The 14,898-nt window shown below is 40.1% G+C and overlaps 1 protein-coding gene and 1 long non-coding RNA gene across 2 annotated transcripts in view; both read right to left on the bottom strand.

The window, feature by feature from the left end:
- LOC142841000 (uncharacterized) overlaps window positions 1-14,898 on the bottom strand; it is a 167,521-nt gene that overhangs the window by 12,946 nt on the left and 139,677 nt on the right. The gene's annotated exons all lie outside the window — the stretch shown is intronic.
- Magt1 (magnesium transporter 1) overlaps window positions 1-14,898 on the bottom strand; it is a 43,651-nt gene that overhangs the window by 12,946 nt on the left and 15,807 nt on the right. The window contains exons 2-7 of the mRNA XM_075957703.1: window positions 11,466-11,635; window positions 7,575-7,692; window positions 5,580-5,720; window positions 4,973-5,113; window positions 1,925-2,014; window positions 1,274-1,337 (exon numbers count right to left, since the gene is read on the bottom strand). Of these exons, the coding sequence (XP_075813818.1) occupies window positions 1,274-1,337; window positions 1,925-2,014; window positions 4,973-5,113; window positions 5,580-5,720; window positions 7,575-7,692; window positions 11,466-11,635 (724 nt within the window). The remainder of the gene's footprint in view (window positions 1-1,273; window positions 1,338-1,924; window positions 2,015-4,972; window positions 5,114-5,579; window positions 5,721-7,574; window positions 7,693-11,465; window positions 11,636-14,898) is intronic.

The following is a 14,898-nucleotide window of genomic DNA, read 5'->3' as shown; positions in this document are numbered from 1 at the left end:
GAATAGAAATACTACTGTAAACAAAAAGCACATCACATGGTTGAATAATGAAATGAGCAGTATCAGTGCCTATGCTCTAGCAGAAAAGAGACCATCACCTGTACTTTTGTGAGTACTAGGAATAGCCACACACTGCTAATTATGTACATGATGCACAATGCATGCTACTGCATGTGGCTGTAATTTAGTGCTAAGAGTCAGGTGTTCTAATGAAGCTCTGTAACTGACTACATTCATCTCTTCATTACCATCTTGTGCTCTCTCGTAAACAGCCTCTTGTTAGGAATGACTGTTCATTTTCCATGTTTTTAATTAATTAATCTGTGTGTAGAGGTTAGAAGACAACTGGCAGAAATTGGTTCTTTCCTTCAACCATATTGGTCCTGGAGATCCAACTTGGGTTGTCAGGGTGGGTAAGTAGGCACCCTGCTTGAGCCTTCGTTCCAGCCCAATGCTATTTTTGGTTTTGCTTTTTTATTTAATCTATTCAGCCAGCATTTTTCCTTTTACTTACTGTGGCTCTTATATCTAGGTTTTCTCTGAAGGACACTAGAAATCAGGGTCTTGTGCATGATAGGTAAGTGCTATACCAATGAGGTATATCTCAGTCCCAATTATGCTTTTAGTGTATTAAAATGACATTTCATTTTACATCTGTTAATTTATATCTCTGTTTGTTTTCCTCGAGACAGAGTTTCTCTGTGTAATAGCTCTGGCTGTCCTTGAATTTGCTCTGTAAACCAGAAATTGGCCTGCCTCTGCCTCATGAGTGCTGGGATTAAAGATGTGTGATACCACACTCAGCTTAATGTTTCATTTTTTAAAGATTTATTTATTATGTATACAGTGTTCTGTATGCATGTATGCTGTAGACCAGAAGAGGGCACCAAATCTCATTACAGATGATTGTGAGTCACCATGTGGTTGCTGGGAATTGAACTCAGGACCTCTGGAAGAGCAGCCAGTGCTCTTAACTGCTGAGCCATCTCTCCAGCTCTTAATGTTTCATTTTAAGTCTCACCTAAACCTCATTTTTCTTCTAAATCCATACATCAATGAGCTAATCAACCTGGCTTTGCCAGACTAAAGGTTTGCCTCTCATTAGTCTATAAGATATTGGGTCAAGAAGGAAGACACAAGCAATACAATTCCCAAAAGGTATTATGGCCTGCATTAGGACAGCAGCTCCAACCAAATCTGTATAGAGGACATAAGATTGTAAAATAATAATCAAATTAAAATGGAACAATAAAGACTTATTGTAAAAGGATACTGAACAGAAGAACAATGTGGGTTTCAGCTACAAACTGGGCCTGGCTGCTTCCATGGATATAGTTCTGGGAGAGGAAGACAAAAAGGAACCTTTAAATTATACATTGAATTGCAGTGTCCTAACCCTAAAATAAAGTACGTTAAACTTTATGAAATCATCAATTCACTTGCTGTATGTATGTACCATACTTTGTTCGTCTACTAAAAGCTATTTCTATATTATTTACTTCTTTCTTTGTATTTATACTATCTATTTAACAAAAGTGTATGAGAAAAATAATATTTAAGAGTATAAAACTATGAGGTAAAAAACAATGTAGACATGACAATAGGAACCACAATTTTCCAATTAATCACCATGTTTGATAGTGCCTAGCACAGTACTAGAAATAACAGATGCTCAAATAGTCGACTAATTCTTATATTTAGTTTGAGAATGATTTTCTTAGCCATCCTAGTCAAAAGAACTCAAGAAATGGAAGAAAGAACATTCCACTTTGGAAGACCACAGGCTCTAATTGTACCTGAAGCTCCATAACAGGGATCAAAGAGGCAAAACTCTATCTAGTTCCTGTATATGCTGGCTCTGGCTTCACAAGGTAATTATATTACATCAACTTTGGTATATAATGCAAAGAAATGACCAACTTACCACATGTCCTGTATGGGGATTCTTATGAGCATATGGTGGTCCTCTTATATGGTTCCACATCTGACCAGATGTCATAGCAAGTACAAAACACTAGGAAACAAATATATTGGAATACTCATGGTCCAGCTAGCCCATATTGATTAGGTAAGCAGGTACATGAAAATACTTATCCATTCAGGAAACACAAGACTTTATTTTTTCCAAAAAAAAATTATTTCTTTATTAAGGTTTATATTTTGTCAAAAGGATCACAATTCAACATCATTTCTGAAGGAATTTTAAACTATAAACAGAGAAGTTTCAAAATTCAATATTGAAATACATTTGAAGCCGGGTGGTGGTGACACACGCCTTTAATCCCAGTACTTGGGAGGCAGAGGCAGGCAGATCTCCATGAGTTTGAGGCCAACCTGGTCTAAAAGAGCTTGTTCCAGGACAGGCTCCAAAGCCACAGAGAAATCCTGTCTTGAAAAAAAAAAAGAAAATACATTCAAAAACATTTTCAAAAGAACTGTAACTAGGAATAGCGAGAATATACATACTGTTCTTGCAGAGGATATGAGTTTGGTTCCCAGGACCCACGATGGGTGGCTTATAACTTCCCGTGACTCCAGCTTCTAAGGAATCAAATGGCCCCGTCTGACCTCTATATATACCTGCACTTATGCACATAACCCCCAACACATACACACATGCTAAACATAAAATAAAATATAAAAAATTACTATAAACAGAATCAGTTGCTTGAAACTTTGGAAAACCTAATAAGATAACGAGGGAAAGAAGCTCACTTTAAGACAGGAAATAAAAATATAGAAAATCTTAGGACCAGAAAGATGGCTTGGCATATAAAAGTATTTGCCACAAAAGCTTGACAATGTATTTGATCTCCAGGACCCACATGATGGAGGGTGATGAATGAACATGGGGTCTACTGAATTTGTACTATATGTACTAAATGAGCCTAGAGGAAGTGTGTCACTTGGGGCAAGCTTTGGGGTTTCAGAAGCCTAAGCCAGGCCTAGTGGTGTTCTCTCTCTCTCTCTCTCTCTCTCTCTCTCTCTCTCTCTCTCTCTCTCTCTTTCTCTCTCCTTTCTGCCTGTGGATTTGGATGTCGAACTCTTAGCTCCTTCTCTAGCACCATGTCTGCCTGCACGCCACGATGCTTCCCACCATGTTGATAATGGACTGTACCTCTGAACTGTAAGCCAGGTACCAATTAAATGCTTTTCTTTGTAAGAGTTGCTACGGTTATGGTGTCTCTTCACAGCAATAGAACACTGACTAAAACAGATCCATAAATTCTTATGTCTGAATGGTTGGTATCCAGTTGGCAGAACTGTTTGGAAAGTGTTGGGACCATTTGGAGTCCTGGCCTCCAGTTGCTCTCCCCTGCTCTCCTTTACTTGGCCTTCTGATTTGTGCTACTGAAAGCTCTGACCAGTTCTGCTTCCTGAGCATGTGTTGCCTTGTCCTTGATTGAGGATCAGGAGATGAGGTTTTCACCTGCTGGCCCACCTGACTGTGTTGAGTCTATAAGCCTCCGTGGTGCTATTCAATAAAGGGCTTCTTTACCAGTGACTAGAGGTGTGTGTCTCTGTCTGTGCTGTCTATGTGTGTTTCAATCTCCAGCCCCTTGCCTGAGGCTCACGAATGGTCCTATAGTGCAGGCACCGCAATACAGGAGTAGTATCGTACTGTCATGTAGTAAGCCGGGTGCTACAGGAAAGGATTTGGAGATGTGACTTTTTTGGAGGTGTGTCACTGGAGGTGAGTTTTAAGGTTTCAAAAGGATTGTGCTGTTCCCAGTGTCTTCTCTGCCTCCTGACTGTGGATGACATGTGGGCTCTCAGCTGTTCCTTCACTCCACCATCATGAACTCTAGTTCAGTGAAAGGCTGTCTTTTAGAAGTTGCCTTGCTCAGGTGCTTTCAACCAAAACAGTGACCTGAGTTCAATTCCCAGAATCCAAATAAAAAAGCTGAGGGCACTGGCTAGACATTTGCTTCTCTTGTAAAATAGTGGAGTTTGGTTCCCAGAACCTCTGTTAGGCAGTTCACAAATGCCTATAACTCCAGGGATCCAGTGCCCTCTTCTGTCCTCCAGCCAACCTTGCTCTCATCAGTGAGACACCTCCTGAAAACAACAACAAATCCCAAGGTAGACTGAGCCTAAGGAAGAACACCTGAGTTCACCTCTGGCCTCCACACAAACGAGCACATACTCACATCTCCACGAACAAGCACCAACATGCACTCTCACCACAACAAAAATCGGGCTGAGTAAATGGCTCAGCGGATAAGACTGCATGCTGTGAAAACAAGAGCACCCGAGTCTAAATCCCCAGCATGGCTGGACATCCTAGAGAGTCCTTGTGTTGAGGAACAGACAGGAAGAGCCCAAGAGCTTGTTGGCCATTTGCTCTAGCCCAAACGGGGAGCTTCAGGCTCAGTGCTAGATCCTGTCGAAGAAAAGTGGAGTCGGCTATGGTGGTACACGCCTTTGAACCCAGCACTAGGGAGGCAGAGGCAGGTGGATCTCTGAGTTCAAGTCCAGCCTGATCTACAGAGTGAGTTCCAGGACATCCAGGGCTGTTACACAGAGAAACCCTGTCTTGGGGATGGGGGAAAAGGTAGAGAACAACAGAAAATGACTCTGGATATCCTCCTCTGGCCTATGCATGTGCAGTTGTATGCATGTACAAGTACATGTACACGCGTGTACACACACACACACACACACACACACACAAAGTATTTTTCACAGAGGTAACAGCTAACAGAACCCAAGAAAAAATTCTGGGTGCAGCAGTATGAGCTTGTAATATCAGCACTAAAGATATGAAGACAGGAGGCTCTCTAGGGATCACTAGTGAATTCCTGGTTCAGGGAGACTCATTTCATAAAATAAGCTGAAGAAGTGACTGAGGAAGACACCCAATAGCAATCTGTGGCCTATTCACAAGCACAATAAAGAAAACAAAAGAAAAAGGGTAAAGAAAATAGATTAAGTTCTTTTTCAATCAACTTTTCTCTTTCAATTCACTTACCAAAGCTGCAAAAGCCCATCCAGTTTTATTAAAGAGGAATTCCATATTGCTTCTTCGCAGATACACAAGTCCACCAATAACAGCCAGAAGCAATCCCAACATTAGGGGTCCAGCATAATTTGGAGGTCTAATTACTCTAATCTAATGGAAAAGAGAGAGAAAAACATTCTAAGATATAAAATTTATTTTCTAATTAATAATAATGAAATGAAAGCAGTCAAAAACATATTTTCAGGAAAAATATTTTTAACCATATTACTCCAGTCAAAACTATACCCTAGAAATAATATGTAACAGGCACGGTATTATTTCAGTTAAAACACAATACCCCTTAGATTAAGAAATTTTGCCAAGTACACACACTTATGGTCAGGAAAATGGTTTCTAATTATTCTAAACTCAACAGGCTAAGACAAGGTATTTTATAATTTTACTCAAGATGAGTAAAATTTTTTAATTTTTATCAAGATGATCCTGTTAAATCCTACTTATGAAAGATCTACCAAATGATTCCATCTCAGTGACATGAAGACAAGACCAGCTATGACTCCCAGTTCAGATTCAAAGACAGTGAAAAAAAGACTTTTTGTAAAGTAGGGAAACTTACATTGACATCAGTTCTGTCTGCGATCCAGCGAGCAATCTGTTCAGCTGAAAACCCTCGCACCTGTAACTCGTATGTATCAGCCCTTTTGGGTTTTCCTTTTGGAGGAAAGTTGATGAAAGTTGGAGCGGAATTCATGTTTAGCTGAATCAAAAATAGTCCATGGAAACATAAGTTACCAAGAAAATAACCTTAACGGCAACTAATTTTTAAAATTAAACATTTTTTTTAAGACAGGGTTTTGCTGTGTCAACCAGGCTGGCCTTGAACTTGCAATAATCCTCCTGTCTCTGCTTGCTGAGTGCTAGGATTAAAAGAATGTACCAACATGCCTGGGAGAAATTCAGGCTTTTCACACACATGAAGATCGTGATTATCTAAGGAGTGTTGTGGAGTTGGCTTTCAAATGCAAGGCTACCCCTGACTGTAACAATTACATTTTATTATCCAGATAGAAATTTCTAGGTAACATACAATTTTTTTTAACTTGAATAGGAAATTTCCCATACCAGTTATTTAAGGTTGCTCAGAAATTCTTAAAAAGTTAAGTATACATTCATGACACCTAAACTTATTTTATATGGCTGTTACAACCTCATGATACTAAAACAAGAAGAGTTCAGGTTAAAGGACTGTTAGAGCAATACTCTGAATTTAGGACAAGCTTGGACACTTGGCAAGACCCTGTCTTGAAATAAAATACCAGACATGTGGTCACACATCTGTAACCCCAGCACTGGAGAGGCAGAGGCAGGTAGATATTTATGAGTTGGAGGTCAGTCAAGTCTGCACAGCAAGTTCCAGAATAGGCACCTTCCAACTGCTAGGAGTATAGGAACAAGTGCCTGGCTTGTTCTTTATATATTTACAAAATAAAATTTGTGTAAGTCCCAGAAAAACAAATCCTTGAAGGACAGGAACAACCTTCTGTGAAATAAGGCAATTATCTGGAAGACAAGGCTGTATTCTGGAGCAGAGATGATGTTGGGGGAACCAGATTGATCCCAAGCTATGTTGACTTTGGACTGACCATCTTGATGAACCAGAACTGAGAAAATGATCAGATGACACCTTCACCTGGCTGTTTAATTAATTACACATACCTCTCCCCACTGCCCAATTCTTCTGTTTAAACTAGTAGCAATAGAGGCTGGAGAGATGGCTCAGTGGTTAAGAGCACTGACTGCTCCTCCAGAGGACCCGGGTTCAATTCCCAGCACCCACATGACAGCTCGCAGCTGTCTGTAGCTCCAGTTCAAGAGAATCTGACATTGTTATACCAACGTGCAAGAAATAAAGTTAAATAAAGTTTTGAAAAAAAAATAAACTAGTAGCAATAGAAGGAGCCACTAGTCATCTGTTCTTCCCACATTGAACAAATTCCTCTCTGCTTTACATGCACACACACACACATTTGTGTGTTTGAGTGTGTATGTGTGTAAGTTATCAGGTAGGATGATGAACACTTATAGTCCCAATACTTGGGAGATGGAGGAGAAAGGATTGGAAGTTTGTATCCAGCCTTTGCTACACAGACCATGCCACACAGCACACTTAAAAGTGTACACAGACCATGCCACACAACATACTGGTTGGCATTGGTTACTGACTTTTTTTGATTAGTCAAATTTTGCTTTTAGTTTACTAGCTACTCTAGCTTTTGCATTAAAGTATTCCTATTTAACTTCTTAACAATATTTTTAGATTTATGTGTATGAGTGTTTTGCTTGCATGTATGTATGTGTACTATATGCATGCCTGCTGCCCGTGAAGACTAGAAGAAGGCATCAGATTCCTTGGAAGTGGAGTTAGGGATGGTTTTGAACTACCATGTGGGTGCTGGGTATCAAACCCAAGTCCTCTGCAAGAGGAATGAGTGATCTTAACCAAGTAGCCATACCTCCAGCCCCACTATTTAACTTCTTGTAATCATCAAAATTGTATTTTGCTTTATCCATGCTTTATTCCTATATACAAGAAAAAAATCAAACATCTTACCATTTGAAATACATCAGAACCTTCATCAAAATCCACCATGGCAAAAAATATTCTGTTGGTAAATGCACTGGAGTACCGCCAAGAGTTTGCCAGAATCTGGAATTCTTCATCAGCTTGCCTGAATAAAATCAGATTGGTGGGGAATAAAGCAAAAAATATATGAAACAATTTAAAAATCAACCCAGTTTATCAGCAGTAAAACAAAACCTAATTAAGTAATAGCAATTTGTTGCTGTTGTTTTGTTTTTTTAGATTTATTTATTATGTATACAATGTTCTGCCTGCATGTGTCCCTGCAGGCCAGAAGTTGGCACCAGATTTTATTACAGATGGTTGTGAGCCACCATGTGGTTGCTGGGAATTGAACTCAGGACCTGTGGAAGAACAATCGGTGCTCTTAACCGCTGAGCCATCTCTCCAGCCCCTGCTGTTGTTTTTTTGAGACAGGGTTTCGCTGTGTACCTGGCTATCCTGGAACTCACTCTGTAAACAAGGCTGGCCTTGAACTCAGACAGTCGCCTGCCTCTGCTTCCAGAGACCTGGGTTTAAAGGCACGTGCCACAACTGTCTAGCATAATAGCAATTTTTAGTAAAAGAAATATTAAAAATTATTGGCAAGCTGGGTGGTGGTGGCAGCACATGCCTTTAATTCCAGCTGTGAGGGAAGAAGAGGCAGGTGGATCTGAGTTTGAGGCTGGCCTGATCTACAGATTAAGTTCAGGACAGCCAGGGTTATTACACAAAGAAACCCTGTCTCAAAAAAAAAGGTTATTGGTACATAATTCAGGTATAGTTAGAACACAGTCAGAAGACACTTTGTTTAAGTATAAAAGAAGCCTCACATCTAAGTGATGGAAATCTCACCAGAAATTAGTAATTACATGACTCCATTCCATGCTTTATACTTTTATACTGTTTATTTTTGAATCCCAAAACAATTTTTCTTTTTTAAAAGAGTCATTTATTTATTTAATGGGCACTGGTGTTTTGCTTGTATATATTCTGTGTGAGGGTGTTGGATCCCTTGGAACTGGAGTTACAGACAGTCGTGTGCTGCCATGTGGGTGCTGGGAATTGAACCGAAGTTCTGTGGAAGAACAGTCACTGCTCTTAACCACTGAGCCATCTCTCCAGCCACCCAAAACAATTAAAAAAATTTTTTTGAGATGGGGGGGTCTCACTAGGTAGCCCTGGCTATTCTGTTAACTCTGTAGACCAGGCTGGCCTTAATTTACAGAGATCTGCCTGCTTCTGCTTCCAGATTAGATGTATGTGCCACCACAGCCAGGCTCCAAAACATCTTTGGTAGTCACAAAACAAAGAAATGCAGCTAACATCCTCTATACACTATGGAGGCTTTCCCTCCTTTGGTGGTTTTTCCCCTAAGACAGTTTCTTTATGTAGCCCTAGATGTCCCGGAACTAAAGGATTTATTTCTAGGTACATATGTCTGTGCGAGGATGTGTGCACATGAGTGCCAGTGCCCACTGAGGCCAGAGGCATCAGATCTACTGATCTGGAGCTGGAGTTACGGGAGGTTGTCAGCTGCCCAACATGGGTTCCTAGAACTGAGTTGGGTACTCTGCAAGAGCAAGAGAGACTCTAACAGCTGGTCTCTCTCCAGCCAGTGTGCTGCTTCCACTCTTGTTTTTAAGACAGGGTCTTGCTATGTTGCTCAACCTATACCACACTACTGGTCTCAAATGCTCCTTCTGTTTCAGACTCCTTGTAGGAAGGAGTACGGGCATACAACAATTTTTGGGTTTGGTGCTGGGGATTGAACCCAGGGTCCCACACATTCTAGGCAGGAATCTAACACTGATTTATACCCCAAATTCTCACAATTTTGAGACTCTAAATCATCAGGCAAAGAAGATCTAACAGCCTACCTTAAATATCAAAAATATGTAACCAGACAGACACAGTGGCACAGGCCTGTAAAACTAACGCTCAGAAGGCAAAGATAGTCAAAGTTAAAACCCTGCCTGCTGTTATAGCAAGTTCAGAACAGCCAGGGCTACAGAGTGAGACCTTGTATCAAATTTTTAAAAATTAAATAAGATCTGGAGGCTGAGAAGATGACTCAACCAGTAAAAATGCTTGCCTTGAAAGCATGAGGACATTAGTTCATCTCCCAGAAGTCATGTTTAAAAAGCAAGAGTGGTGATAGCCTCCTAATTGCAGCACTTGGGAAGCAGAGACAAGCGGATGCCTCGAGCTGGCTGGTTAGCTAATCCAGCCTAACCAGTGTGCTCCAGGCAAAGGAGAGACCTTGCTTCAAAGGAGGTAGACAACATTTCTGAAGATGACACCAAATACTCAGGCCTCTACACTCAGGCACACACATGTACCCACACACATATGAACACATGTACAAAGCCTCACACATACTCTGAGGCACAGATGCTATTTTGGTAAGTAAAAATACAATCACATGAATTATTACAATAAATGACAAGAAAAATCTAGGGACTTGAGATGAACAAACCTTCAGTTATCCTTGAATTTTCCTTTCTTTTATGTTTTCATTTTATTTTTGTCTCTTTTTTCCTTTTGGTTTTTTGAGACATGGTTTCTCTGTAGCTTTGGAGCCGCTCCTGTAACTCACTTGATAGACCAGGTTGGCCTTGAACTCACGGAGATCTGTTTGTCTCTGCCTCCCAAGTGCTAGGATTAAAGGTATGTGCCACTACTGCCCAGCTTGTTTCATTCTAAAGGTCTGTTTATTTACATGTTTTTCCCATATGTATATGTCTTTCTTTATCTTACTTTTTTCAATCCTTTGGGGTTAAATCTAAGTAACATAAATGCATAAACATACTTATTTATCAAAGAAAGTTTGGGGGTTCTAGTATTTCTGTTTTATTTTTTAACTCTTTATTCTTCTAGAAAACTTTTTTTTTTTTTGTTTTTGAGACACAGTTTCTCTGTGTAACAGCTCTGGCTGTCCTGGAAATAACTTTGTAAACAAGGATGGCCTGAATCCACCTGCCTCTGCCTCCCAAGTGCTGGGTCTAAGGGTGTGCCTCACCACCACCCACTTAGAAAACATTTTTTTCATCTGTGATAACGTTTTTAATTCCATCCTTTTCTATTCTGTATGTATTTTAGTGCTGGAGATTAAACCTAGAGTCTATTTCATTTTGACATGCACCAATCTATTCTCTATCCACATTTTGTAAATTTTGTTCAGTATCCCAAAAATGAACATAAGCAAATCGTTTTAGTGTCTAGAGATGAAATCAAAGGATTCATACCAATTGTGGGACCATAATGAACAAATTTACAGCATAAATATTCAATCCTGGCATTGACTACCATATTCCTGATGAAAAGCTATTTGGAGGGGGAGAGGTAGTTGTTATGATATGATGGTGGCACTGAGACTGTGCCAACTAGCCTATGGTCCAGTGGCACGCTAATGCCTCAGCAAAACATTTGTCGCTTCTCAGACACACATAGCTAGAAGGTGTGTGGCTCTTTGATTTTTATAGAATTCATGATAGCTACAATATTTTATTCTTTCTCCCCTACCAATTGCACAACCAAGACTAATTTTTATAAAAGAGTAGTGTTGAAGGCTGGAGAGATGGTTCAGCTGTTCTTCTAGAGTTCCTGAATTCAATTCTCAGCAACCACGTGGCGGCTCACAATTATCTGTAATGGGATCTGATTCCCTCTTTTGGCATGAATGAATATAGAACACTTACATACACAAAATACATAAATCTTAAAAAAACAAAACAGTAATAGTGTCTGTTATATAACCCATGAGTAAAGTATAATCTATTTATTAACGAACCCATTGTACAAATTTGATTCTTCTGAGAAAGAAAAACAGTTAAAAACCAAAAACCAATTTAATTTCAAAGTGGAGATGAAAGATCATACTTGCAAACGACACACTGTCTGTGAAGTTGGAGAGCAGTGAACATCACAATAACAGAGTAATTTCTTGGTGGCGCTTTAACAAGGCGACGGAACTTGTCTCCATTCATTCTTATTACAGGTCTTTTATTGGTCCATTCCATCAGCTGACTAACCTTCTCAGATAACACCATCTACAAAAGACAAAATGAGATCTTGTGAATATACTCAAGTTGGCATTTAAGGTTGGGTTTAGCAGGTCTTGTTTATAATTACAGCTACCCAGGACATTAAAATAAGAGGATCTCCTGAGCCCCAAAGCCCAAGACCAGCTTGGGCAACATAGTTAAGACCTAAACCTCAAATATCAGGAACAAAAAGCCACAAAGAGGTGTGGTGGCATATGCCTATTATCCCAGCACTCAGGAGGTGAAGGCAAGTTCATAGTTTGAGGCCGACCTAAGATTTCTACCAAAACACTATCCAAAAAAACCCCCCACAAAAACAAACGAAGAAAAACAGCTGAGCATTGTAGAACATGTCTTTATTCTTAGCACCTGGGAGCAGAGGCAGGTGGATCTCTTTGAGTTCAAGGCCAAACCTGATCTACTTAGTAAGAAACCTTGCTTCACCAAGTATTTGTGGTGGAGGAGTCTGCAGCAGCAGCAGCAGCAGCAGCAGCAGCAGCAGCAGCAGCAGCAGCAGCAGCAGCAGCAACAGCAAAAATACAATAAAACCAAAAAGTCACTTTAGGGCTAATAACCTGAGTTTGATCCCAGGAATCTATGGTAAAAGGAGAGAACCAATTAGAACTTGTTCTCTGACCTCTACACATGTGCTGTAGTGCATGCAAACTTACACAATGAAATAAGTATATATGTTAAAATTACTTTAGCAAAGCAACTTTCTTTTGTGTGTGTGTGGGGGGGGTTGAGACAGGGTTTCTCTGTGTAACAGCACTGACTGTCCTGGAACTCACTCTGTAGACCGGGCTGGCCTTGAACTCACGGAGATCGGTCAGGCTCTGCCTCCCAAGTGCTGGGATTAAAGGCATTTACCACCATCGCCTGCCTTGCAAAGCTCCTTTCTTAAGCGAAGCCCACCAAGCAGAGGTACACAGAATATAGGAATCCCAGAGGGTGGACTAATGGCTCATAACTTCCTGTGACTCGAGTTCCAGGGGATCCAAACCCCTCTAGCCTCTTTAGACATTTGTACACCTGTCTCCACACATGTGATAAACAAAAATTCATGCAGGTACAGAAACATAGAAATAAAACAAAACAAATTAATCTTTTTAAAAAAGAAAATATAAATCCTATGAAATAAATTGGGAGCTGGACCTGATGATACTTTTTCTTTTTTTGTGATAAGATCTCATCTGGCAGCTCAGATGGACCAGAAATTTGAAATCCTCATGCCTCATTCACCTGAGCACCAAGATTACATGGTAAACCACCACAAGTGACTCAAATATTCTTTCTTAAAAATTATCCTTGCCGGGCGGTGGTGGCGCACGCCTTTAATCCCAGCACTCGGGAGGCAGAGGCAGGCGGATCTCTGTGAGTTCGAGGCCAGCCTAGATGGTCTACAAAGGGAGTTCCAGGACAGGCTCCAAAGCTACAGAGAAACCTTGTCTCGAAAAAACAAAAAAAAAATTATTCTTAAAGTTTAGTATTTTATAAGATTTAAGATGAGGGTGGTGGTACAGGAGGAAGAGGATCAAGATTTCAAGGTTGCCTCACCTTTATAGAGTTCCAGGCCAACCTGGTTTACATGAGACACCATCTTTTTTGTTTTTATTTTTTGGTTATTCGAGACAGGGTTTCTCTGTGTAGTCCTGGCTGTCCTAGAACTAGCTCTGTAGACCAGGCTGGCCTTAAACTCAGTGCTGAGATTAAAGGTGTGTGTGGTGATAACCATACAGCTCATGAGACACATCTTAAAAACACCAAAAAATTTAAGCAAACATTATACTTTAAAGTACATTACTATTTAATAATATATAAAATAATATAAAATCATAAAACATTTCGTTTGTCAAAGATTCTAAAGAATGTTGAATTGAACTGCTGGTATATGCTTTTGGTTTTTGTTGTGTTGTCTGTTCATAGTCATCGTTGCCCCACACACCCCCTACTGTGAAACAGTTTCTTTGTGTAATAGCTCTGACTGTCCTGGAGGATTTTTTTTCTTTTTGGAACAGGGTCTCATATAGTCTAGACTGGCCTCAAACTTGAGGTGATTCTTCGGCCTCAGTCTCCTGAGTTTCAGGATTACAAACATGAACTACTCTGCAAATACAGAGAACAGTATTTTCAACAAATCATGCTTGCATAAATGAAAACCTCAAAGATATAAAACCCTAAACACACTTTACTTAGGTGCTAGGAATTTAGGTCAGATGGTAGGGTGTTTTCCCAGCATGCACAAGGCCCTGTGTTTTCTCCCCAGCACTACATAAATCAGGTATGGTGGTGAATGCCTACAAGTACAACACTCGGAAAGCGAAGACAGGAGGATCAGGTGTTCAAGGCCATCGTTGGAGGCCACTCTGGGATATAAAAAAAAAAGAATACAACTCAATGCCACTATACACCCTTTAATAAAATGAAATACAGTGGCAACAGCAAATCCTGGAGAGGATGTTGAATGAGGTCTTTCATACACTGCTGTTAGAGAAGGTAGATAAGGCCTACTACAGTTTCTTTTAATATTTTATTATTCAATAAAGCTCGGGAGTCAAGGGCTGGAGAGATGGCTCAGAGGTTAGGAGAAATGACTGTTGTTCCGGAGGTCCTGAGTTCAATTCCCAGCAACCACATGATGGCTCACACCCATCTATAATGAGATCTGGTGCCCAGAACACTATATACATAATAAATAAATTAAAAAAAGCTTGGGAGTCAAATATTAGGGAATAAACCTGATTGATTCATGGAGCTATGGGGCAAAGAACACTTTATACTCTTCTCCACCTTTCCAATCGAAAAGAACAAGCATCTTTTCGGCCCCTCCTTATACTCTACACCCCTCTATCCACTCTGAGTGAGCCAGAAAACTCTATTGTTCACTCAATGGATGGCCTTAGAGTGAAAACAAACCTCCCACAACATTTCTCCCTTTTTGTGTAAATAAAAGGGAAAGGTTTTAACTCTAACATAGTAAAACTATATATAACAAGGTATTAGTTGTTGGGTTTTTTTTTTTTCGAGATGGGGTTTCTGTGTATTTTTGACTGTCCTGGAACTCACTCTGTAGACTAAGCTGGCCTCGGAACTCAAAGAGATCCACCTGTCTCTGCCTCCCGAGTGCTGGGATGAAAAGCATGCACCACCACTGCCTAGATCAAAAAGGATCAGTTTTAACAAAGTGAAACTATATATAATAAGAACAATTATCAAGTAAAAAATACATTCACAATGTCCAGTCCATTAAGTATTTGGCAAATTCAGAT

Source organism: Microtus pennsylvanicus, chromosome X (assembly GCF_037038515.1).
Source record: "Microtus pennsylvanicus isolate mMicPen1 chromosome X, mMicPen1.hap1, whole genome shotgun sequence".
Taxonomy (NCBI): Eukaryota; Metazoa; Chordata; class Mammalia; order Rodentia; family Cricetidae; genus Microtus; species Microtus pennsylvanicus.
The sequence above is the reverse complement of the archived record's forward strand: the minus strand, read 5'-3'. Positions and strand labels throughout refer to the sequence as shown.